Genomic DNA, 25,917 nt, shown 5'->3' with positions numbered 1-25,917 from the left:
ATTAATCACCAATGTACACGTTTAAAATTCACAATTCATGTCTAAGTAGCCTGGTTGATCTACACAGTTTGCAGTCATTCATTTTTGACATTGTCAAAGCCTAAAATCCCTAAAGCTCAATGAGGGGTGTTCAAGTCAAAGGAATGGTAGCATAGAGCAGTATGCTGCCACACTGTAAAATACTCAGTTAATTTAACCTAATGGACCCGTAAAGCTCCATTTGGTTCCATTTATACATTCTGAAAGTTATTGTAACACTGAGGATTTCACAGTGTAGTACATCTACTGTAGGTGCTGTCTGATTACACTCAAATCTCCAATGACACTGCCATTGTTGGTATTTAAGTCTATAAACAGAATGACAGGTTCAGAGGTAGTGATATTTGTAACACAGAGCCCATCGCCTGATTGGCTGCATGCAAATTAAAATAGTTTGATTGGCTAGGAGTGGCCATACTTAAAATTGTGAATTCAATGTTTTGACGGCCCTGGAAACCAGAAATGATGTAGTGGAATTCACCAGAATTCATAAGAGTGTCTTACTTTCACTTTATAACGGAGACATTTTCTAGTGAGATATCTACTTTTACTGAAGTGTGGCCTTTGAGGACAGGACAGAAGACCCCACTCCTGCACTACCAGAGCACCATCTCATTCCTTACCTATTGCCTACCTCATTTCTTAACCATACCTGGGCGGAGGAGAGGAGAGGAGAGGAGAGGAGAGGAGAGGAGAGGAGAGGAGAGGAGAGGAGAGGAGAGGAGAGGAGAGGAGAGGAGAGGAGAGGAGAGGAGAGGAGGAGACTGTATAAATATAGTTTATCTGCAACAGAGAGCTGTTGTCTCTTCCTCTCTTTGTGTCAGTAGAAGGAAGTGTTGCATGACGTTATTATCTCCAGAGGGAAGAAAACAGGGAAGAAAAGTGTCTCCACAGTTTTTTTCTTCATGCAACAAGAACATCAGGTAACCATTTGGTATAACATCAGTACCATTTAGTAACATCAGTAACCAAAGAAGTATACTATATAGTATACAGTATACTAGCACACTTTTCTTTCTGGCACACTTATGTATGTGTATACTTCACTTACTTGCTGTATTACTTACTATGACACACCAAGGTTAATGTACAGTCGTATTGAATTTTTATTCGTTTTCATTTGTATATAGTTTAGACTTCATGTTTTTAATTTCAGTCTGGTTTTTATTAGTTTTGAAATTAGGTTTGCTAGTGTGTGTGTGTGTGTGTGTGTGTGTGTGTGTGTGTGTGTGTGTGTGTGTGTGTGTGTGTGTGTGTGTGTGTGTGTGTGTGTGTGTGTGTGTGTGTGTGCGTGCGTGCGTGCGTGCGCGCGTGCGTGCGTGTGTGTGTGTGTGAGAGAGAGACATGGCTTTCTGTGTTTGAGTTTAGGTTTTACTAGTTTTAGTGTTTGTTTTGTGTTGTAATACAGTATGAGGTATTTGTCAGGGTCAAGATTCAAAAAAGTGTGACACATTTATTTTATTGACAAAACATTGGAAGATAGATTTCATATCAGCCCAATATGATATACTATATACTATATGAAATGAGTTTAAAAAGACGAAAACTAACCACAATGTCTCTATTTGATTTGAGTTTGTTTTTGTTCATTTTGTAAAGCACAATACTGTTTCAGTTAGTCATTATTTTAAAGCGTTGTTTCTATGTTTTCTTTATTTCATTACTTTTAGTTAACGAGGCAAAGCAATGCAAGGCAGTTTTGTATGTATAGCACACTTCAACAACAAGGCAATTAAATATGCTTTACACAGAACATTAGGCAAAGGAAACACAAGTATACAACAACATTAGGATGTATAAAACAAAAGAATTAAGTAAAAGATAAATAAAAACTATAACAGATACAGAAAATTAACACATTCAAAGGCAGTGGCAAACAGAAAGGTCTTTAGTTGTGTTTTAAAAGAAATAAGCGTGGCCTGCAGTTTTCTGGGAGTTTGTTCCAGATGTGTGGTGCATAAAAAGTACTAAATGCTGCTTCTCCACGTTTATTTTGGATTTTAGGGACAGAAAGGACCTTTCCCAGATGACCTGAGAGGTCTGGATGGTTCATGATATCGTACAAGATCAGTTTAATAATATTGCAGCACAGTCAGAATCCACACTACTGACATTTCACTGCACCTACACATGAGTATGTGAAAATAACATCAATTGCATCTTACATAACATTCCCAACGTGTCTGAACACAATGTGTGTGTATGAGGACAGACTGGTGTCTGGTATGAAATAACATGTTCAGATGACGAAAGGAATCTCTGTCTGTCTGTTCAGATAAGTTCAGTACAGTTGAGTGGGCTGGCTATTGTCCTTAATGTTTTCTGGGCTTTCCTTTCACAGAAAGTGGTGTAAATGTTATGAAGTAGTGATAAAGTAGTTCTGTATCAGTTATTTTTGCTGCTGTCTTTTTTTCATTTATAACGCACTTTACATTTTTGCTAATCACAACACAAAGTACTTCAGGGTTTAAAAACAATGGCATAAAAAAAATTAAAGAGGTTCAGTCACATTTACCTGCTTTGGAGATACAAGATACAAAACAAAGTTTTTTGTTTTGTTTCTTTTGTAGCAGCCTGCGGTCCAGAGAGTAGAGTACAGTCTAGATAACATTGCATTTAAATCTTCCATATACCCCCTATAGGCCCTGTCATCACTGTCACGTATTAGTCCAATACTGTGGTGTAATCAGCAGATTTAATGATGCTGTTGTCATAATGAATGTGTTGCCAAATATTATTTGGCAACACATTAGTGTGTGAACAGAGCAACCGACTGTATTGTGATGGTTGTAACAGCCAGGGGACTGAGACAGCAGACCAGAAGCATTTTTTTCCCATCTTACCATGCATCAGGAATTCATCACCCAGTCAACACTCTGTGTTGTAGAGCAATGAGACAGCTTGTGTTGAACACAATCTCTCACTGCTTGCCTGCTTGTCTCGCTGCTTGTGTTCAACACAGGCAGTGAGACAGGTTACAGCCATTCTAAATTGGATATTCTGTACATGTATATATATTGTAATTATTACCCTACATGGGGATGTGGTTCGAGGGCCGTGGGTGGGATGCCAGCCTTGCAATCACCAAAAGCTGTCTGAATGGGTGTGACATAATCTAGATAATCGGGGATATGTGATTGACATAACCACCACAGATAGGGGGCTGGCCTTAACCTAGCTCTGGTCCATAGCGTTAGAAGGAGTTCTCCTTAACTTAAGGAATTAAGGAGAACTCCTTCTAACGCTATGGTCCATAGCCTATGGACCAGAGCTAGCCTTAAGGTAGAGATACATGGCGGGGCTTAACAGAGGGAGGTCTCATGGTCTTCTGTTGGTGTGAGTGCTGGTGTGTGTGTGTGTGTGTGTGTGTGTGTGTGTGTGTGTGTGTGTGTGTGTGTGTGTGTGTGTGTGTGTGTGTGTGTGTGTGTGTGTGTGTGTGTGTGTGTGTGTGTGTGTGTGTGTGTGTGTGTGTGTGTGTGTGTGTGTTTAATGTGTAGGCTTTGACCTCAACGATAGGCGATCGTCTGTAAAAATGCTGTGATCATTCATAAAGAGCTCAGTGTAACTGGCATTGAATCCTTCCTGGCAGAGACACTACAATATTATGCTCATTCACCACATCAGTGTCTCTACTGATGTTTTGCCCACATATAGGATTAGGATTACACCACACTTCTTAGGCTACTTACGCACCAACAATTCACTGCACATACATGCATACATGAGCATGCAGTGGTGGAAAAAGTACTCACACTTTTTTACTTGAGTAAAAGTATCAATACTGCAATGTAAAAATACTCTGTTACAAGTAAAAATACAGAAGTATTGGTATATCAAAATGTACTTAAAGCACCAAAAGTTGAAAGTACTCCCCATTTCACAAGTTTTCAAATGTATAAAAATCTTTGGAAAATAGCAGATCTACAGTACAAGCTCACAATGTGTTGTATCGCGACGCATTGTGAGCTTGTAGATCGTCTATTTTCTAATGGCCGAAATGATTATCGGGCTGAGGTGGCTAATGTATGTTTAATAATAATAATCAAAATTTACAAAGTAACTAAAGTTTTCAAATAAGTATAGTGGATTAAAAGTACAACATTTGCCTCTGAGATGTAGTAATAAATGTACTTAGTTACTTTACACCACGGTGAGCATGCAACACATACAGTATATCCCTGAATCCTGCAGCACTCCCAACGTGTCGGAACACATATCAGTCAGATTCAGATGATGTCTCCATAGTAAAGGGAGGGCATATCTACTATATCTATAAATTCATAATGACAGGTAAACACCTAGAGACATGTCAGTAAGCTAGTCCTTGTTGAGGAAGTCAACAGCGGTCCTCTGTCTCTCCAGACCTACATTAGGTTTTCAATATTGAAGCAGGTAAGACACTGTGACATTGTACTGTAGGAAAATGTGACTTAACCGCTTTAATTTGAACGTTTATATTTTGCCTTTGCTATTTTTATGCCATTGTTTTTAAACCCTGTAGCACTTTGTGATTAGCAAAAATGTAAAGTGTGTTACTATTATTATTATTATTAGTATGAATTAATGACAGCATTCATTCAGTGGTTAGCTGACAGTTTGTAAAGTATTTTTTACAAATGACAGTTGAAATCTGAAAAAAACCATCTATAATGAATAACCTTTTTTTCTAAGTTAATGTCACACCTGTGTCCAATGAAATGATCTAATTTCATTGTTGCACACGCATTGGTTTTGTGGAGAAGAATACCAATCAGTAGCATACAGACTACAAACGCAGCCATACAGTACGTGTGTGAAGCAGGTGTCCCTGCTGTCTTGAAAGAGACGGATGAATTATCCCCTCCAATACATTAACCTCTAAAATTCAATATCACCTTTATGGTACACATTGCTATACTTTACTAATCTGTCAATTTCCACAGTGTGTGTGTGTGTGTGTGTGTGTGTGTGTGTGTGTGTGTGTGTGTGTGTGTGTGTGTGTGTGTGTGTGTGCGTGTGCGTGTGCGTGTGCGTGTGCGCACACACACACAAATTCACTTTGAAGTTGATTTCCATACCGTACTAAAAGGAACGTATGCTTTGGAAAAAAAGGTCAGCAATATTGTCAAGTAAACAACGAGTCACAGTCAATGAGCTAAATATGTAAAATCACTGGTATGGTCCTGTAAGGTGTAGTTAAAGTTAATTCATGTTAATTACTGAGCATAACTAGTGTAGCAAACAGACTTGGGGGTGACAACCAATACATGATAACAGTATTGACTTTATGAGGAAATCTGAAGGGATACAAGTTAGGAGATCACTTCTAGTCTTTTAAACTTTTAAACGTGTAAGTGTTGTTTCAGTAACACTGTGGGTTGTCCATTTCAGCTCATTTTCTGTAGATTGAGTTTATAGCATCACCTTCGTCTTCATACGCAGATATTTTGTTATAATCTCTCTCTCTCTCTCTCTCTCTCTCTCTCTCTCTCTCAGAAAGTAATAAAAAACCTCTAAACCAGCCATGAGTGGAGATTCAAGCTGCAACAGGGGAAGTGAAGGAGGTATGTACAGTATCTTGCCACATGACAGAAGAAAACCCTTTAGTTGTTTCAATATATATTTTCTTTTTCAAGACAAGCAAGTAGAAAATCTGTAAATGATGAATTTCTATTCACTGTAATTGTCAATAATGTAATGTTATTACATCATATGTTTTGTACACCTCAAATATTTAGCATCCATAATCATTTCATTTTAATCCAACAGCTATCATATTGAACGATAAAGAAGTTCGGATCGTGATGGTTGGGAAGCATGGAGTTGGAAAGAGCGCCACTGGAAACACCATCCTGGGTTCTGAAGCTTTTGAATCCGGGTTTTCATCTGGCTCTCTGACACTGAGCTGTCAGAAGGCCAGAGGAGTAGTGGATGGTAGAAAGGTCTCTGTTGTTGACACACCGGGCTTGTTTGACACCAGGTTTAGTGAAGATGCAACCCTTACAGAGATCAAAAAGAGTGTTTGTTTTGCTGCTCCTGGTCCGCATGTGTTCCTGAATGTGATCAAACTGGGAAGATTCGAAGAAGAGGAGCGGAAAACTGTGGAAATGATTCAGGAAACATTCGGCCAAAAGTCGGAAGAATACACCATGATTCTCTTCACTAATGGTGACCAGCTTGAAGACGAATCAGTTGAAGTCTTTTTGAAAAAGAGTCCAGAAAAACTACGAGAATTAATCAGAAAATGTGAAGGCCGCTATCATGTCTTCACCAACAAAACCAAGGATCCCTCTCAGGTCACTGAGCTGCTGGAGAAAATCAACAGCATGGTGCTGAAGAACGGAGGAAGCCACTACACCACCGAGATGTTCCAAGAAGCAGAGAAACTAATAGAGGAGGAGAAACAGAGAATTCTTAAAGAGAACGAACAGAATAGACGTAAAGAGGAGGACGAGCTGAAGAAAGAATATGAAGGAGAGGCTCTGGAAGAAGCAAAGAAAGTAATAAAAGAACAACACCAACAAGAAGCAAGAGAGAAAGCTGAGAAAAGCGACAAAGTATTGACTTATGAATTTCTGGGTGGTGCTGCTGGAGCTGCCGTTGGAGCTGCTGCTGGCGCTGATGCTGGGCGTAGTTTCGGCCTATATGGAGCGATAATAGGTGGTGTATGTGGGTGTTGCATAGGGGGTAAATTAGGCGCAGCAGCAGCGGCTGAAGCAGATTCTAGCGGACAGGCTGTAGTAGCTGGTGCCCGGGCAGTGGCTACCATAGGGAAAACAGTGAAAGAAAACTGCATCACCCAATGAATGACAAAGCTTCAGCTTGAGCCAAGTCAAGTAATTCACATCACATTAAACATCAATTCATAGGTTTCATGTTTGGAAAATTATTACATGGCAAATTCAATGCAAGTTAACATTGCAGCAAGGTAAACTTTGCAAATGGAGAAGGGATGAGAATGATTATAAGGAAGGAACTGTATTTGTGTGTAACAGTCCCTGTAGCCCGGCAGAGAGAGCTGTAGAATTGTACATAAGGGATGGGGAACATCCCGTGAGATTTCATAACTTCAGTTTTCAGAGTCTTTCTTTTACAGGTAGCATAAATTATATTTTATGGTAAAAAAAAAGAAAGAAATCAGTTTACTAAAGAGCTGGAGAGCTGGAGAGATCTATCTATCTATCTATCTTACGCTTTTATCTGCTCATGTGGTTCCTATGATTTTGATGAAATATTTGCTGCTTTTGTGATATGTTTTACCTGTTGATGTAGCAGGACCTGGTGAACCAAACTTTTAATGCTGTTGAGGTGTGTGATAATCCAATGTACCAGTAGGTGGCAGGCTGGCAGCATAAGCCAAATACCATTGAACTAGAGGTGTTAGCAGAAAGGTAGAGCTAGTGTGAAGATAAGAGTGCTAAATCTTGACTAAGAAAACCCAGAAGAATAGTGAAAACATTATTGTAATCTAACTGCAATGCAGATTACAAAGAAATAAACCCACTTATGAAAGTCTCAGGCAAATTGTAGAGGACATGAAGTTGCATAGGCCTAAACCAAAATATCAATCCCATGGTTTGTAATGTAACAATTTTCCCATGTTTACAAATATAGGTTACATAATGGGGTTCTTTGTACAGCTTTGTACAACTCCCATGCTCAGATTAGGAAAAACAATAACATCACCATAGTTATGCAAACAACACAAATTTGCATATCAGTGTCAGGGGATTATGGTCGTGTGAGTAAATGCATTGAACAAATCAACGATTGGATGTGACATAATTATCTTCAATTAAACAAATACAAAACTGAAATATGTTTTTTGGAGCCAAGGAGGAATGATTAAAAGTCAGTGTCAGTGCTTAACTTCAATCAATAATGTTAAAGGTTCTATGACATTAATTTTCACTTTTTTAATTTTTTATGTTTTTGGGGGGGTTTTATGACCTCAATTACTTACACCCAAACAATCTGAACTTTGAACATTCAGTGGATTTTCTGTGGTCTGGGGTTTTCTGAATAATTAGGCTGAAAAGTAATCTGAGTTTGAAAGACCATGACAAAGACTTTTAATGTGTGGTAAAACTGAACGTCATGAAACCTTTAAAAACCACAACCCAAGCCAAAGATCTTGGTGTAGTCATGGACTCAGACCTGGGTCAATGATTCAGGTCTGAGTCATTGACTAAATGACTCAAATTAAATAATTTATGTCTCAGCAATCTCTAGTAGAATGTGTCCATGCATTCAACTTCAGTAGACTTGACTACTGTAATGGTGTCTTCACATGCCTCCCTAAAGAAATAATCCACTACAGCTTTCTTTTAAATCAAAGCTAAAAATGTTTGAACTAAAATGTATTTAAATCATTCTTCTGCACTGTAATTTTACTCTTATGGTTAAGTTTTTGTTCCACTTTTATTATATTCAAATGTCCTTTCATAATGTGTTCATAGAGTTTCTTAATTTTGCTATATTGATGTCTTAATGCTTAATGTTTTGTGTAAAGCCCTTGAATTGCCTTCCCTTGCCTTACAACAAATAATACCTTACACCTTCCTTCTGGAAAGCAGGTGTGACCTAGTGGAATTGCCCACAAGAGAAATGAAGTGCAATGACGCATACAGTAGCATGAGAGAAAAGATCTGCCTTATTGAGCTGAAGCCAAAAAGCTTCATTCACACATGACTGGGCCAGACGTTGGTTTCTTTGAGGAAAGAGGGTGTGAAAAAAAAACATTTCAGCCAGTTCATGTATAGTGCAAGTTGTCAGGGTGATTAGTGACACACAGTAAAAAAAAAAAAAGTGTTCATTTATTGGTATTTTATTGGTGTGTGATCAGGGGTGGGAAAAGTGTGAAGGCTACACTTGAAAGTAAAGGTATAGTACAGACACTCCACTACACTAGAAAATGACTCTGTTAAAAGTGTACGTCACCCATTAGAATACCACTTGAGTAAGTCCTGAAGTAGTCGATATTACCTGTCCAAAAGTGTCAAAAGTAATTATCTGATATTAAATGCTCAAAAGTAAAAATCTGCCAGTCAGTGTACTATATTACAGTTCAGTGCTGTATGCAGTGTACTGTACACACATCCCACATGGAATGGTGTGCATATAGTGTAGCCCCAGGACTGGTGGTGTTGCCTCACACCCCGTTTAGAGTTACGCAACGTGTGTTGTCTTGTCTGCAACGATACATTCATTACCCTACTTAAAAAGCATTTTCCCCCTGAAATGACACCTCTATGTGCAGGCTGGAAGAAGACACCCACCCCGGTTTGACACATGCATTCTTTAGCATGCAGGTGCAAAGGGGGGGCACAAGAGTGAGGTGACACCAGCGTTCACCTGAATTGTAAATGACCACACATGGTTGGTCTACCTTCTTCCTTTTGCAATACCCTCGTTTATCTTATATTTTCTTTTCAGTATACTCTTGCTTTTCATTTCAGTGCACTTTTGTTTTTTAGTCAAATTGAGAATTGAAATCTCTTTTACAAGACTTGGCCTAGTAAAGAAGGGCATCAGGTAAACAGTTATGCCTAGAAAACTATACTCGAGGCTCGGATTGGTCCGGGCATCTAGGCTCTAAAAATAGCCTGACAGCGCGTTGCGGGTTCGAGTCCCATTGCCGACGACCTTTGCTGCAAGTCTCTCCCCATCTCTCTCTTTCTCCTGTCTATCTTCACTTAATAACTATCAATAAAGGCAGAAAAGCTTAAAACAAATATATATAATTAAAGGGGAAAAGAACAAAACATTCGATCATTATTGATGAAAACAATTGCAGTTATCAACCAGTAAGGTCTCTCATAAGTGAGGTCCGGGGACCCCGCGGGGTCCTTGAGGGGGTTCCCATTAAAGTGATTGATAGTTAGGAGCCAAATGGACCGTACACGTCTGTAACTCCAAGAGTGTACAAATGGAACCAAATGCAGGTGTATTTGGTTCTATCTGTACTTGGGGTTTTGGAGGTCCATGGCCTATACACAAACCGAGGGTCCTTGAAATTAAAAAAGGTAGATAGCCAATGGCATATATCATGCACTGTTTTAAAACTGTACATTTTAATATTTTCATTTTGTATGGTTGTTTGTTGCACTGACGTTTCCAGTCCAGTTGTGTGAGTGTTGAATGTTTAATGGACCACAATGGAAACAAGTCTTTTTTGTGTCTCATCCATTTTCTTTTAACTCGTTGTACTGCTGTAGGTACTTACAAATAATCAATAATAAAATATTCAATCAACCAATCAAACTTCACAATAATATAATTGTCCTCATGCTGCAACAAAGCAACAGTCATTTAAAATGGAAGCTGGTGACATGAAGTTGCAAAGTGACACACACTTTTCACTTAATGAATTGCTTCAGTTCACCTGTTTCAAAATAAATGCAGTTTCTAAAAAGTGTGTGTGTGTGTGTGTGTGTGTGTGTGTGTGTGTGTGTGTGTGTGTGTGTGTGTGTGTGTGTGTGTGTGTGTGTGTGTGTGTGTGTGTGTGTGTGTGTGTGTGTGTGTGTGTGTGTGTGTGTGTCTATTGTATCATGAAAACATATGCCATGATTTTGTGAATGTAACCCTACTGCACCTATAATATTTGTGTCCCTGTATGTATTATCCTTTATGTGGACATAAATAAATGGTTAAAATGTGTGTGTGTGTGTGTGTGTGTGTGTGTGTGTGTGTGTGTGTGTGTGTGTGTGTGTGTGTGTGTGTGTGTGTGTGTGTGTGTGTGTGTGTGTGTGTGTGTGTGTGTGTGTGTGTGTGTGTGTGTGCGCGCGCGCACACAAGTTAAATTCTCTTTGAAGTTGATTTCCATACCTTACTGAAAGGAATGTATGCTTTGGAAAAAAAGGTCAGCAATAATGTCAAGTAAACAACGAGTCACAGTCAATGAGCTAAATATGGAAAATCACTGGTAAAGACACAGTAGCCAGCTTGTATGGACACGCTTGTCAATGAGTCATAATGAGTGTGAACTGAGTCGTGAAAGCTCTCATGGTCATAACAAATTAACATAATTATGCTGGGCTGGGATGTACAGTAGCAGCAATCCTACCATATATAAACCCGGGGATATGTCTCACATGGTACCATAAACACCAAGAACTCCAACAGCAAACCAAGTCATCATAGACTCAGGTAAGTGTGGACTCTATACTGCACTATATAGGCTACAACACATACGCTGTCGGGCAGAAACCTTGTGTTCTCATAGTTCAACCTTTTATGTTTTTTGGTTTAAAAAAAAGCTCACACCGCGATATGAGTTTGTAGATCTGCAATTTTTGCTACTTTTGAAAAATGTTTAAGTTAAAGGTAAAGTGGTTAAGTAAACATATTTGACCAATGAAAAGTATTAACACAAGCTTGTGACTAAATAATAACTGCATTGGACCAAGTGGAACACAGGTTATCTGTTTATTTTTCATTTTTACATTTCCTGAAAAGTAACAGTTTTTGATATAGAGATTTTTTCACCTGACAGTGACAATATGTTACTCTTAATACTGTTTTTTTATTTGGGGGGGGGGGGGGGGGGGGGGGGGTAGCATGCAGAACATAGTTTGTTCTTCTGTCACTGCTCTTTTGTTTCAAATCCACCCATCTGGTGGGTCAGTAAAAAGTTCAAGTGTCATTAATTCAAATGTAACATGTCACTCCCCTATAACCACAGAAAAAGGCAGCAATAATCAGAGGAGAAAATCCAGTTCGAGTGAGAACAAAACAGAACTAAGCCAAGAAGTAAGTTGCTCTTTTCATTAACATTTTACTTTGATTTATTTAAGTGTTGCTGCATTATAAACAATATGGTGACTTCAAAATAATAGGCTGCTGACAGATTGTAACTGAATCAGATGCTAAAATATATAATTCCATGACAAGGGTTTAACGTGCCAGTAAATAAGTAAATACAAAAATAAATAAATAGCACAAGGACTTGTATAAACATGGTATTTTTTTCCACTGGATGATTTGATTGATAGTTCTCCTAAGAATCCTTGGGAATGGCTATAATATTCTATTCTAATATTTGTTTGGGAAAACGTTCTGTCAAATAATTGTAGTGGTGTAAAAAGTATAATATTTGCCTCTGAGACATAGTGGGGTAGAAGTCTGAAGTTTTGAATTACCAGTAATCGAAATGATCATGAAACATAGATGTTTTACAATTGACTAAATAGATTAGTTTGAATAACCACTTAACCCTGTATTATATTTCGCTGTATAACGGTGGTGTACAAACTAAAAGCTTGTGAACATGACAACTTTGCTATTTTCACTATATATATATGTATTTGAATAATTGTTCATGAATCGTAATCGAGCCAAAGGTTTGAAATAAGCGTGATATTGATTTGAAGTCATATCGCCCTGCCCTAATCTCTTTATTATTCTATTGTTTTGCAGTGTATCTCAGCTGTCTGTCAGTGCTGCTGTTGTTGGCCTGCTCAGTGCCAGGGAAGGCTCTTCCCCTCATGAATGCCCGGGGAGCGGATTATAATTCAGATTTCAACAGCATCGTTAACAGACTCGAGACTGGGCTGATAAAGTACAGGAAAGAACTGCAAGGAGAGGTAATAGGCAAAGATGTGGAATGTGCATTAAATACTAAATGAATAAATATATACGTATGCTAATAGCTATACTTGTTTGAATGTGTGTTGAACAATCCTATAACACAAAAAAGGCCAAAGTCATCCTGGAGACCTTTTTGTTCTATGGCATCAAGTCCTTCCATCCAGGCCTCTCTTTGTTTAACAACTGAAGCCATGTACATCATCGTACTACGGATAGTGAATATAGCCGATCTACACTGTGACCTATTTTCACACTGTTTTATAGGGGGGGAAAAACAACACAAAAAAGTTACACAGTATGACTTTTAAGTTTGGCAATTACCTTTACCTTTCTTGAAGAATTAGGATTTTCAAGTTGCTACAAAACGTTCTCTAATTTTGACTAATACAGTTCCATGCATGGCTTACGATATTAATTCATTTCTCTTTCTTTCTTTCGTTCTCCCTTCTTTCCTTTCTTCTTCCCAGCTGAAGATGGCTGATGAAGAGATAACTACCTGTCCAAATAAAACACTGGATGACACACAGGTAGGATATGAAAACTAGCCCAGTTGAATTTCTATCCAATCTTTACCCTTAATACTAAGAAGCCCAAATCACTGAAATGTCAGACACATGTGTGACTGTCAAGTAGCCTATGATGTATGATTTATACCTTTACACCAGTGGTTCCCAACATTTTCTGGATCAGGGCCCACTTAAAAATCTCAAAAGCGTTCCTGGCCCACCCATCTGACCACTTAACAGGGCTGCAGTGTTAAGTGGTCAAATGGGTGGACCGTGTGCATAATCCAGCTTGGATCAATGGAACTGACATAGGATATATAATAAAATAGTTAGTTCTAATTTTGTAAAACAAAAAATATAAATAAACATACTGTATATAGCCTATTATCATTACAATCTTAGCGTTTCGCCAATTCTTTGGGGGCCCACTTGCAATGCCCTCGTCACCCTTGTTTCTGTAACTTCTAATCAGAAAAAATCTCTCTGTCTCTTTTTTCTCTCATGTAAAGGCTGGAAAGAGAATGGCAGAGTATCAGAAATGTATAGAGTCTGCTCGGCAGGTCAGCACTAAGGACAAGGAGTTGATACAAAACATTATTGACCTGAACTTGGACCTCATCGACCATCTGGTGAATATGGGCTTCTTATCATCATTATAATGATTACTATGGTGATATGAGTATGATGATTATTATTACCATATATTCATTATTTCTAACAGATAGATGGATAGACTTTAAATCAGTGTGGTGTCATGATTCTATATAGTTCATGGATTTGAGAGTAGTTGTAGGCCTATATTGGAGGAAATAATCAGTTTACTGATGGAATGTGTGTGTGTGTGTGTGTGTGTGTGTGTGTGTGTGTGTGTGTGTGTGTGTGTGTGTGTGTGTGTGTGTGTGTGTGTGTGTGTGTGTGTGTGTGTGTGTGTGTGTGCGCGCGCACGCGCAGGGTGAAGTAGGGGACAATGTGGCGTGTCCAGTGGGTTTTTCCCTCCAGTCGTCAGACCCCGTCTCGTCTCGGATTGAATCTATAAAAATAGTGGACTGCTGGAAGCAGGAGATCTCGTCTATGAAGAAATAATGTGCAAACATGTACATAATGGCAACATACAGTACTCACACTCTCCACTTATTTGGAAAATGCGGCTAAGAGACTGAGATAGAGGATTCATATACTGACTAGGACACTCCTAAAGTTGCATTAATAGCTATGTTGTATAAGTGGAGGGCAGATAGATCATGCAAGTGAGCAGGGATAACTTCTAGGTTCTTCTTTACTGAACATCCTTCATCATGGCTTCCTAGTATGTCTTTTAGATTGAGACACTTCAGGGAAAGCAAACATACAGTGACATCTAGTGGTGCAATAGGAACTACATACTGAATGAATATAACAACCTGCACTCAAGTATAAAGCATTGTTCCTTGTCTCTATTCAATACTAATTAATAAATAACAAACAGAAACATCCACTCCTTTTTCACGGTGTCACTTTTTTCGTGATGTAAATAAATCAATTGTTTGCATCCTGAGAGCATCAACATTTTTTTGTCAGTGTGCAAGCCTGTTCTGTTTATCCTGAGCTGTAATGCTGGCCTCTAACACCTGGCTTCAATTAACTACACACTTAACTAAGACTGCAAATACTGACTGGAAAATCATCTGTTGTTTTGACATCACTCCCCTACCTGTAAACTAATGGCAAAGTAAAATTGACATTGGAAATATTAGAAACGTTGACATTACTTTAGAGTCTAATGTATCTGATAATTATACGTTTTAAATTGTATTTAAATGCAGTGGATATATTATGGCTTCTGTATCATAAGGTTAGAAGATGTGTGGCTGGTGAAGAATGTTTAATAGTTCAGTGACCATGGGGCTAAAGAATCGGTCAGAAGCTATGTTCACGTTTACTTCTCCCATTGGAATTGATTGACTCTTGACCTGCTTCTGGTCTCCTAAAGGGGCGACCACCCACGTCACACATATACGGGAAGAAAGCTGAGATGGACTGCCTTGCTTTTCTATTGTTTGTCTTGGGAGGTTAGTTGAGGTTCTCCCGCCTTCCAGGTTCCTGGCCCATAGTCCATATTCACAAGCCGGCCATTTTGGAATTTAACATTGCGTTGCTGTGGCAACTGGGGTGGCAACTGGGGTGGCATTTCATTGACTTAATGGCAATATGGCCGCCGTGTGAATATGGTTTATAGGCCTACTGTACATGCTCCAGCCAGTGCCAAGACTAGCTCTGGCTGTGTGAGGTATAAAGTTTAGCTTGATATGTGAGTAATTCAAGCATGTTGTGCAAAGCAAAGGTAAATATTTGCATTCATATTAATATTCCTTTAATACTTGGTTCATCGTGTGGAGATTGTGAACTACGTCCATCTAAAGGTGTATACTGTAATTAGTTTTGTTCATTCTATAAATTAAATTGAATGTCGACGTTTGTAGTTGCATTTTGAACTGTTAGTGTTATCACGTTTCTCTGGTAGAATAAGTGCAGATATAAGAGCGGCATTTATACAGTTTATATAGTTTGTATATAATGACACAAACTGTGTCAATACATAGTAATTACATGGCTGATTAGGTCTCCAGAGTTGATGTGTGCACTAGAGTCTATTGCAAGGTATGGACTACTACAGCACCAAAGAGATCCTGGGTTAGTCCCCCCTCACGACACATATACATAACACACAAGTCTTCAATAGTTACACAGAGCCATTGCTGAGCAAACATAAACAATTAGTACAGGATATAGAAAGGATACAGAATTAAACTATCTAACTAAAACTAAACTATCTCTCTTTTTGTCTCCCTCCTGCCCCTCCATATTTCCTCATGATTGACTGTCTGTCCCAATGGAGCATTTTTCTAGTCTTGACAGGGGGTGAGAACTTTTAACAATAGGCCTATGATATGAGATACCACATAACATGAAATGCCATATAAAGGCTGATAGCTCCACTCCTTGGAACAAGGTGTGTTGTTTGTTTGCACTAAACTGTGTTAACAGTGTTAACAGTCTAGAGTTATCAGCTACCAAGCTGTCATTCAAAGCTAATAATCTACGGCCTAGATTGAAGGAGGTTTGTTAAGGGCAGTGGACAGAATGTATTTGTAGTATATTTTTTTGCCCAAGTGCGACAATATTGTTGAAAAGAAGTAGAAAGGTCCAGACCAGTAATGTTCCTCAAGTCGATTTATTGGGCAAAACAGAGTACAGAGCACCAGAGCACATGTCAGCCTTGGAGCTACATGGTGTGGCCGGAACAGAACAGAGCGTTCGGTTACGCTGTAACCTTTGTTCTCTGAGTGAAGAGACTATCTCTCCACCCAACATATTTCATATGTATGGGGGGACCCCACCTAGCATAAAAACGTGGATATTTCTTTAAGACACACCAGTCCTACTGGCACGCCCACCCAGCCCTATATAAGGCCCAGGTGTGCGTGATTACACTGGTTTTACTTTGATCCACACCGCTGACGAGCGACATCGAGGTGGAGAGATAGTCTCTTCACTCAGAGAACAAAGGTTACAGCGTAACCGAACGTTCTCTATCGTATCGAGACTATCTCTCCACCCAACATATTTCATATGTATGGGGAACTCTGTAAGACACCTCGTGAGGAAGCGAAGCAGTCCCAGACCCCCAGAGCCAACACCAGTGGGCTCCGACACATACTGTAATTAAAATGTACAATTATGTTTACAAGTATGTTCGATTTAAAATGTCTACAATTATTGCACAATGTAAAATATTTACAACCCCTGGGGCGGCTGGACAGCCAGCCGCCATCCGCCGCTAAATGCCTGGGCGCAAGACGCTGCCCAGAGCCTGGCCCTGCAAGCCACCACGGCCGGTGACCACAGGGGAGACGGGCCGCTCAAGCCAGCCCGCCAGACGCAAGGCAGACTCAACTGGTGAAGGTGACGGTGACACCTACCGCTGAGTAGCACATAAGACCGACTCCCCAAAGGGAGCGGATACAGCCACGTTCAGTTGGTAGAACCGGGTGAATGTAGACGAAGTCGACCATGTTGCTGCTGTGCGGATCTCCGTCAGAGACGCACCATTCCACAGCACCCAGGTGCTGTCCCACTGGTGGAGTGTGCCCGCACCTAGGCGGCACTGGTACTCCTGCCCCGCCTGTAAACCTGCTGGATCATTTCCGTGATCCAGCGGGACAGCCAGTGGTCCAAGCACTCCTGCTTCTGGTCTGTTAGTCTGTTACTCTGTGGGCCTGTGTGGCCCTGACGTACGACACTAAGCTCCAACAGGGCAGAGTGGGAACCGACTCTGTCTTTGTACCCCATCTGTCTGCATGTCAAGGAGAGGACAGAGCTCAAACACCAGTTTGGGATATGCCTCTGAGAGAACTTTGGGGAGAAAGGCCAGGTTGGGGCGTAACACTGCTCCTCCATCATCTGGGCCTAGACCTGCAAAGCTCCTCATGGACTGACAGAGCTTGCAACTCCACAATTCTCCTTGCAGATACGACTGGTGAAGGCCATGTCCTGCTGCGGAGCCCAGCACGCACTCAGTGATTGGGGTGCTGGCTACCACACCCATGCCGTAGAACCTGATAAATGCGGACGGTGTCAAACAGGAGCCGTCACACAGATCTCAGATAGAGGGGCACCTCGCCAGAAGCCCATGAGGCAGCGAGGCCCCGTGTGGAATGTGCACACATTCCTGTTGGGGCTGGCCTGCCTGCCCACCTATACGCCTGCTGGATTGTTTCTCAACCCATTGAGGAAGCCCAGCCTTGGAGACCATCTGCCCATGGCAGTTAGGTCCATACACACTTTCAAGGCCCTGACAGGGCCCAACAGTGACTGCAGCCCTGCTTCACTGCCCTGAGGCGGGTGGAAAGGGTGCAGTTCAATAGACTGACTCGTACTCTGATCAGGCCATAGGGTGGAATGCAGGGATTAATACCCCCAAGCATTGCCATGTAGGAAGCGGCAGCATCCCTCATGCACGACAGGGACATTCTTGTAGCTGAGACAATTAACAGCAAGAATGCTGCCTCGAGAGAAGCCATTGCAGCCCAAGTGTTCATGGGCTCAGATGACCCATGTCGCAAGGCACTGAAGGCAGACGGTACCATCTCCTGTGGGGGGACTGCTGGCCTACCGTGAGAGGGCCACAAGCCCCCTTTGGCAACTGGGTAATTTACATGTTGCCCTTGTTTGGGACCGCCGTGTCACTGGCCGATCCCCAGCACAGCGACACAATTATCTTGGGATGAGGAGAGAGCTCACTCCGTGGCTCACATGACCACGCCGGCTTCTGCCATGCAGAACTAAATTTAGGTGCGTAACTGGGCATGCCTTAGCACACCCGTACGGTGCGTCCTGCTCACCCCTGACAGTCTCTGCATGCCCCCCTGTGTCACCGCACTGACGGAACTATATACCCGAACGCGTTAGCTGACCTCGCCAGCAATATGCCCGTATGGTGCATGACTGTAAATGACAAGGAATGCACCGGCCGAATGTTCAGGAGAGCCGGGGGCACAATGTGTGCCGTGGCTGCCATCAGCCCCAAAGGGCATAGGCACAGCCTCCAGGTCAACCTGGTCCTCAACTGAAAATCTGGACGAGCCCTGAGGGTGGCCCGTCCTACTGGAGCAAGGGACAAAGTCCCTGCTCTGGCCTCTAACCCAAGCCGAGGATCCTCGACTGTGAGCGATGACGCCTGCAAACTCTCTTGTCGAGGCGCCGGCCTAAGCACCCAAAGTGCTGCCGGAGCCTGGCCACATCGTTGTGGCACTGCTCCTCTGAGCAAGCACGCACCAGCCGGTCATCCAATTTTGGATGCGGAGGCTCTCCCGACGCCAAGGTCCCAGGACTGGGTCCAAGCACCTGATAACATGCGGGGGGCTACTTTTGCTCTCCTTTAGGATTTTTTTTGTTTTACCTATAAACGAGCCGCAACAGCAACCCCAAGAGGGGCGACACAACGCCAACTCCTTCTCTGAGCTGCATACTGCGTTGGTTAAATAGGCTGCCAACACTCGTAGTCTTCTCATAACCAAAATCCATCTCTACAGACCTGTCCAAACCAGGCAGGGCAGGTAAAGAGGGGGAGCCATAGCCTGGGCTTGGCTCTCACAGCTCTGTCGCCCTCGGACGTTTAGTCTGTTGGGCTGGAGTGGAAACGGCAACGCACCATATATGCTGTGCTCCACTCGTCCCTAACAGTACGGATGTGCTTCCCTGGAATCACCAAACCCAGTTCTCCAGCGAACTACGCCACAGCCGCGTAAACCGACCCAGTCGGCGATACGCTGTATAGTGTGCAATGACTGATTCAGGGGACCCCTGGCAGACCCAGCGCGTTCTGTCTTGCGTCACTGAGACCAGATCCACAGATAGAACTCCGCCACGGACGCGTAAACCGACCCAACCGGTGATACGCCGTATAGCGGGCTATAATGGCCGCCCTGTGCTAGACAGACCACCGGACCGCCCGCCAAGTGTTTCCACTGACGGAACTCACGTGAACCGGCCTAGCCGGTAATACGCTGTATAGCGGGCTCTAATGGCTGCTTTATGTGTGTTCTAACAGACCACCAGCACGCCTCGCCCAGTGTTTCCACTGACGGGACTCCACCACGGACGCGTAAACCGACACAATCGGTGATACGCCGTAAAGCAGGCTATAATGACTGTCCACACCAGTGGTGGAGAAAGTACTCTATTTCTTAGGCAAGCTGCTCACAGCCCTGCCGGAGCATTCCTGCCATCACCTCCCGTGCCCATCCATGAGCCTCCTTAGCTCGTTGTAGCCGGGCACTGGCCTCTTGGCCTAACATGGCCGACGGCTCAATAGGCCGCTTCATCGGACAAGCTCGGTCCTCCTGCCGCAGCTTGGACTAGGACCGCCACCAATGGCGCCTCACCGACCGGAGAGCAGCCATACCCTGCCTGTTCCTCAAACAGCCTGGGGAGCCTGCGAGCTTCCAGTTCCTGCAGCTCCTCAATAAAGGTCAGGGCTATTATGGTCACGCAAGCGCCGTGTAAGCGGGCGCTGATACAGTGACGGAATAGCCTCTGTGTTGGCTGGCTGCGTCCGGATAGCCATGGCTCTGTGCATTCTCGGGACGAGCAAGGAGCTTACTCCGTGGCTTCACACCGATGACCGGATTCCACCACGCAGAATTACACCTAGGTGTGTAGACGGCCCCGCCGTGCAACACACCATATATGGTGCGCTCCGCTCGTCCCTGACAGTACGGATGCACTCCGCTGGTATCACCGAACACGGTTCTCCAGCGAACTACGCCACAGCCGCGTAAACCGACCCGGTCGGCAATACGCTGTATACCGTGCAATGACTGATTCAGGGAACCCCTGGCAGACCCACCACGGACCCGTAAACCGACCCAATCGGTAATACGCCGTAAAGCGGGCTATAATAGCCGCGGGTATAATGCTGCGTTTGTGTTCGACAGACTACCAGCGCGCCCCGGCCAGTGTCTCCACTGACGGAACTCCGCCACGGACGCGTAAACCGACCCAAGCGGTGATACACCGTATAGCGGGCTATAATGGCCGCCCAGTTTGTGTTCGACAGACCAGCACGCCCTGTCTGTGTCACTGGCAGATCGACAGACAGAACTACACCACGGTCGCGTGAACTGACCTCGTCAGCGATACGCCGTATAGTGCGTTATTACACCTGAACGCAGAAGCTGCCAAACCTGGCAGCAATACGCTCGTATGGTGCGGCTCTGCCACCCTGGGACGTTCAGTCTGTTGGGTTGGAGTGGAAACGGCTTGCCTCTAAACAACAGGCACCTGGCCTGCTTAGCCTTAGCTGGCAAGGACCTCAATGGAGACAATAAGACCACAAGGACTTTTTGAACTGACCCTTTAGGAAAAGTATTTTAAATGTAACTGCTTTTTGCTGTTTTACATTTCGCCTAATAAAATATTCAATCAATTCAATCAATCCAAGATGAACTGTTTCCATCTCCAGCCAATTTTTTTCATATATATATATATATATATTTGTATATATATATATATATATATATATAAATATATATATAGATACATTTTATTTGTTAGGATGGATGCCCATATCAAACTCAATGTCCAGCAGTTTGTTTTGTGTCTCCAGCAGAGTTTCTAGTGTCTCTATCCTCTCCTGGAAGAGGTTGCACCTGAACTCTGCAGCCGCACTGAGGCGCTCCGACACAACCACTCTGACATTAAGCTCACTGGAGCACCCCAAACTCTTTCCTTGTTGTGGAACGCGCGCCACAACGCAGAGTCGTACCTAGGTGTAGACGGCTCCGCCGTGCAATACACCATATATGGTGCGCCCCGCCCCGCCCCCCTTGCAGTACTGATGCTTTTCGCTTGTATCACCGGACCGGTTCACCAGCGAACTACGCCACAGCCGCGTAAACCGACCCCGTCGGCGATACGCTGTATAGCGCGCAATGACTGTCCAGGGGACCCCTGGCCAACCAGCGTGTTCTGTCTAGTGCCACTGCCACCAGCTCCACAGACAGAACTCCGCCACGAACGCGTGAACCGACACGATCGGTAATACGCCGTATAGCGGGCTATAATGGCCACCCAGGGTATATTTCGACAGACCACCAGCGCGCCCCGTCCAGTGTTTCCACTGACGGGACTCCGCCACGAACGCGTGAACCGGCCGAGCCGGTAATACGCCGTATAGCGGGTATAATGGCTGCCCCGTTTGTTTTTGTTTTTAACAGACCACCAGCGCGCCCCGCCAAGTGTTTCCACCGACGGAGCTCCGCCACGAACGCGTGAACCGACACGATCGGTGATACGCCGTATAGCGGGCTTTAATGGTTGCTTTATGTGTGTGTTTAGTCAGATCACCAGCGCGCCCCGCCTGGTGTTTCCACCGACGGGACTCCGCCACGAACGTGTGAACCGACCTAGCCGGTAATACGTCGTATAGCGGGCTATAATGACTGTCCACACCGGTGGTGGAGAAAGTACGGTCGATCAAAAAATCAGTGTAATCACGCACACCTGGGCCTTATATAGGGCTGGGTGGGCGTGCCAGTAGGACTGGTGTGTCTTAAAGAAATATCCACGTTTTATGCTAGGTGGGGTCATCCCCCCATACATATGAAATATGTTGGGTGGAGAGATAGTCTCGATACGATAGAGAACAAGAAGAAGAAGGGACGGTTTCTTTGTCCTCAAAGTATTTATAGGCAGACTTCACATGTGTGTGTATGTACTTGCATACATTGGATGTGCACGGAGCTAGGTGTGTGTGCTACATCTCTTGTGTGTGTGTGTGTGTGTGTGTGTGTGTGTGTGTGTGTGTGTGTGTGTGTGTGTGTGTGTGTGTCCATTGTGTGAGTCAGTTAAATCAATAGTGATCAGCTAAGGTTTGATTGATTGATGTACTTTATTTAGTAAGACATGAGAACAACAGTACATGGAAGTACAAATTCACAATACAAGGTCTACTAAACTGGAAGACTCATAAAAGCACAGAGCTTGTTTCAAATGAGTTCCCCATGCACACAAATCATGATGACATATAAGAGACAGACAGATATACACAACTACTATAGAATGTCATACAATCAGTTTACAGGTTACTGGTATGAAGAGTGAGAAATATGTACAAAAGGAGAAGGAGAGAGGGGGGGGGGGTAGGGGGTAGGTTAGGTTAGGACTTAGACAGGGGCCATTTTCCAATTGCAGCCTCCTGAAGGTGTATCTTTAGGGCTGTTTTGAAAGAGAGTAGGGTTTTACACTCCTTTACTCCTTTTGGTAGGGCGTTCCACATTTTTGATGAATAGCATGAGAACGAGTTACTTCCCTTTGTTGAGCCAAAAAAGGGTTGGACAAGGTTTGTGGAGCTGCCTCTGGTATTGTGATCGTGGACATCATTAACATTTTGGAAGTATTTTGACAAATACAGGGGGATCCCAATGTTGTGATATATCTTGAAGACCAGGCCCATAGCAAGTTGCTGTACTCTGTCCGCAACCCTAAGCCATCCAATCCTATCAAAATGATCAGGGGTTAGATGGATTTTGTAGTTGAGGCCAAGAAGTAGCCTTACAAGTTTGTTTTGGGATGTTTGGAGCCTTGTTTTTAAGGCCTTGGTGGTGTTGTGATACCATGAAGTACATGCATAATCGTAATGACCTTGTATGAGGGCCACTGCAAGAGTCTTCAGAGTCTTCTTACTGACTTTACGATCAATACTCCGCAAATAGCGTGTTTTTTTGTGGACCGTTTTGATCGTTTTTTCAGCATTTTTGTCACCAGAGAGGTCAGCCTCCAAGATAGAGCCCAGGTAGGTAATTTCGTTTTTTCTTTTGATGATATCATCACCCGCTTTGATCGTGAAGCTCTCTGCCTTTCTGAGGTTAGGAGTGGACCCAAAGAGGATGCATTCCGTTTTGCCCAGGTGTAATGAGAGCTTGTTGTCGGAGAGCCAGATGCAGATCTTGTTGAGTTCAGAGCTGAGAGTTTTCTCAACCTGCAGCCTGTCCCTGTCCGAGACTAGCAGGGCCGAGTCATCTGCGAACAGGAACAGGTTGCAGTCACAGGCTGACGACATGTCATTCACATATATCAGGAACAGTAAGGGTCCTAGTATACTTCCTTGGGGAACACCACAAGTCACTGGGAGGGGGGGGGACTGGGTGCCGTTTACTTCCACCACTTGCTCCCTCCCTTCCAGGTAGGATCTCATCCAGTTCACTGACGTGTCATCAAAACCTATTGCTCTGAGCTTATTGATCATAATCGGGTGATTAACGGTGTCAAAAGCCTTCTGGAGGTCCAGCATGACCATGCCGCAATATTTGCCCTTTTCAATCTCTTGTTTGATAGAGTCGTTCAAATAGAGAAGGCATGTGTCAGTGGAGTGGTTTGTTCTGAAGCCAGATTGGAATTTGTAGATTAGATTTTTCTCGGCAAGATACTTGTCGACCTGTTCATAGACTATTTTTTCCATGACTTTCGAGATGGAGCTTAGAATAGAAATAGGGCGGTAGTTGCCAGGGTCTAATTGGTTTCCTTTTTTGAACAGAGGGGTCACCCTTGCTTTTTTGAAGTCGTTGGGGACCTGTCCCTGTGTGGTGGAGAGGTTGAATATGTGGGTAATGATTGGAGCAATGGAGGCGGCTGAGTCTTTTAGAAATTTGGGGGGGATATTGTCGAGGCCTGTGGCTCTGTGTTGATGAAGAGCACTCAATTTTTTAAACACCTCTTCTGTTTTCACAGGGGAGAGTTTAAAGTCATCTTTGCAAACACCCTGTTTTTCGTAAAATGGGACAACATACTCCTCACCATATCTCCCAGAGTGTGGAGGAAGTTTTTCAACCAAATCTGAGGCTACGGTCGTGAAGAATATGTTGAGGATTTTACTCACTTCGTGTTTGGATGAAATGAGAGTGTCATTCACCTTGAGGCTTAAGTTTGAAAGCCTGGTTTTCAATTTTTTGCTGCAGCCTAGGAGGTTCTTGAGTAGCCTCCAAAGCTCTCGTGGTTTTTTTTGATTTTCCTCAATCTTGTCATCGAGGTAGCTTTTTTCTGCTAACAGGAGCATGCTATTTACCTTGTTTCTTAGCTTGTTTTTTTTCCTTTTCAAGTTTAGCTACGTGGGATTCGAGACCTTTGTTAAAACATTTGGCTAGTTTGATCCTACTTTTATGAAGGTCAGATGACCCCTGGATACTGGACATCTGGACATCCTAAAATAATGGGCCATTATCTCCTAATGCATGGGTTTAGGGTTCCTGTAACTAATCCGGATACCGCATATTCTTTAATCCTTATTCCATCATGGATTATGATAGAAAACTGAATTACATGAAATGCACTTTATTTGTTTTCTGATGGTCTCTTAAACAACCTGTGAGCTCCCTCTCTAGTTTTGTTTTTACATTGGACAAGACTGATTTGCATTTAAATTGTTCCACACTGAACTGATCATTATAATTTAATCTGTGAATGTTGTTTCAACTTGTTTTTTTGTTTTGTTTTGTTCTGTTTTTTTCTTTAACAGACTGCCTGACTCTCCAAAGAGTGATTCTGCAGCAAGTGACCATTCCATAGATCTTCCCCGCAACTTCAGTGACAGCCAGCATGACAGTGACAGAGACATCAGGTTAGTTTCACATTCATTTTTGAACAGGCAGCACAACGAGTTAAAAACGCGCTAAATGGATGACACAAAAAAGACGGTGGCTTGTTTGCATTGTGGTCCAATAAACCATTCAAACAACTAGACAAAACAAAGACAGTGCAACAGAAACAACTACACAAAAATATAGAAAATCTAAATATGCAGTTTAAATTCATGATCAATTTAGTGTTCTAGTAGATGAAGGTGCACTGTGATATGAGTTATCTATCTGAAATCTATTTGGTACAATTTGAATTTCTCTACAGATCAGCAAAAACTCCATTAATGAATAAGTCAGATTTGAACCAGTGACAGAGGGAGGTGTGGTGTACACATAATAACTCAGTGTAAACCACCGAGTCCTCTAGTCCGCTTTTTGGAGTAAATGTTATATATGGGCTACTTTTACTCACTTGAGCAGGACATATAGTTGTTTTTTTCTTTGGCCAAGACTGATTCCCATTGAACTTATTCTGAATTAGATTCAATTATAATTTCAGTTTCAACTTGTGTTTTGTCTTTAAAAGAGGGCCTCAGTCACCAGAGAGAGATTCTGGAGCAAGTGACCAGTCCATAGACCCTCCCCTTAGCTTCACTGGCAGCCACCATGACAGTGACAGTGACAGAGACATC

At 42.8% G+C, this 25,917-nt stretch overlaps 2 protein-coding genes and 1 long non-coding RNA gene across 5 annotated transcripts; all 3 read left to right on the top strand.

Moving 5' to 3' along the window:
• Positions 1-922: 922 nt before the first annotated feature.
• Positions 923-7,976, top strand: LOC311058163 (GTPase IMAP family member 7-like). 3 transcript variants are annotated; one of them, XM_084075513.1, is made up of 3 exons: positions 923-962; positions 5,515-5,582; positions 5,788-7,976. In XM_084075513.1, exons 2-3 carry the CDS (start codon positions 5,543-5,545, stop codon positions 6,822-6,824), a joined length of 1,077 nt encoding a protein of 358 aa, XP_083931639.1. In that variant the 5' UTR covers positions 923-962; positions 5,515-5,542; the 3' UTR covers positions 6,825-7,976. The 3 variants fall into 3 exon arrangements, with proteins under 3 accessions (XP_083931639.1, XP_083931637.1, XP_083931638.1); XM_084075511.1 differs by lacking the exon at positions 923-962 and adding an exon at positions 4,348-4,431; XM_084075512.1 differs by lacking the exon at positions 923-962 and adding an exon at positions 5,009-5,130.
• A 3,061-nt stretch (positions 7,977-11,037) lies between these two features.
• Positions 11,038-14,640, top strand: LOC311058227 (uncharacterized protein). Its single transcript, XM_084075592.1, has 6 exons — positions 11,038-11,166; positions 11,702-11,769; positions 12,436-12,602; positions 13,074-13,133; positions 13,622-13,741; positions 14,064-14,640. Coding segments are annotated over exons 2-6 (480 nt in total). The 5' UTR covers positions 11,038-11,166; positions 11,702-11,768; the 3' UTR covers positions 14,196-14,640.
• A 1,288-nt stretch (positions 14,641-15,928) lies between these two features.
• LOC311058261 lies at positions 15,929-25,917 on the top strand. The gene is made up of 3 exons (XR_014602038.1): positions 15,929-16,010; positions 25,165-25,266; positions 25,812-25,917. It is a non-coding gene; the product is annotated as an uncharacterized lncRNA (long non-coding RNA).

This window comes from Gymnoscopelus microlampas, assembly GCF_963454915.1.
Source record: "Gymnoscopelus microlampas genome assembly, chromosome: 2".
Lineage (NCBI taxonomy): Eukaryota > Metazoa > Chordata > Actinopteri > Myctophiformes > Myctophidae > Gymnoscopelus > Gymnoscopelus microlampas.
The sequence above is the reverse complement of the archived record's forward strand: the minus strand, read 5'-3'. Positions and strand labels throughout refer to the sequence as shown.

Bases quoted from the DNA above. Each gene is read 5' to 3' on its own strand.
- LOC311058163 (XM_084075513.1), top strand. From the start codon at position 5,543: ATGAGTGGAGATTCAAGCTGCAACAGGGGAAGTGAAGGAG. The intron at 5,583-5,787 runs GTATGTACAGTA...TTAATCCAACAG, and splicing joins CAACAGGGGAAGTGAAGGAG to CTATCATATTGAACGATAAA.
- LOC311058227 (XM_084075592.1), top strand. The intron at 13,134-13,621 runs GTAGGATATGAA...TCTCATGTAAAG, and splicing joins AAACACTGGATGACACACAG to GCTGGAAAGAGAATGGCAGA. The intron at 13,742-14,063 runs GTGAATATGGGC...GCGCACGCGCAG, and splicing joins TGGACCTCATCGACCATCTG to GGTGAAGTAGGGGACAATGT.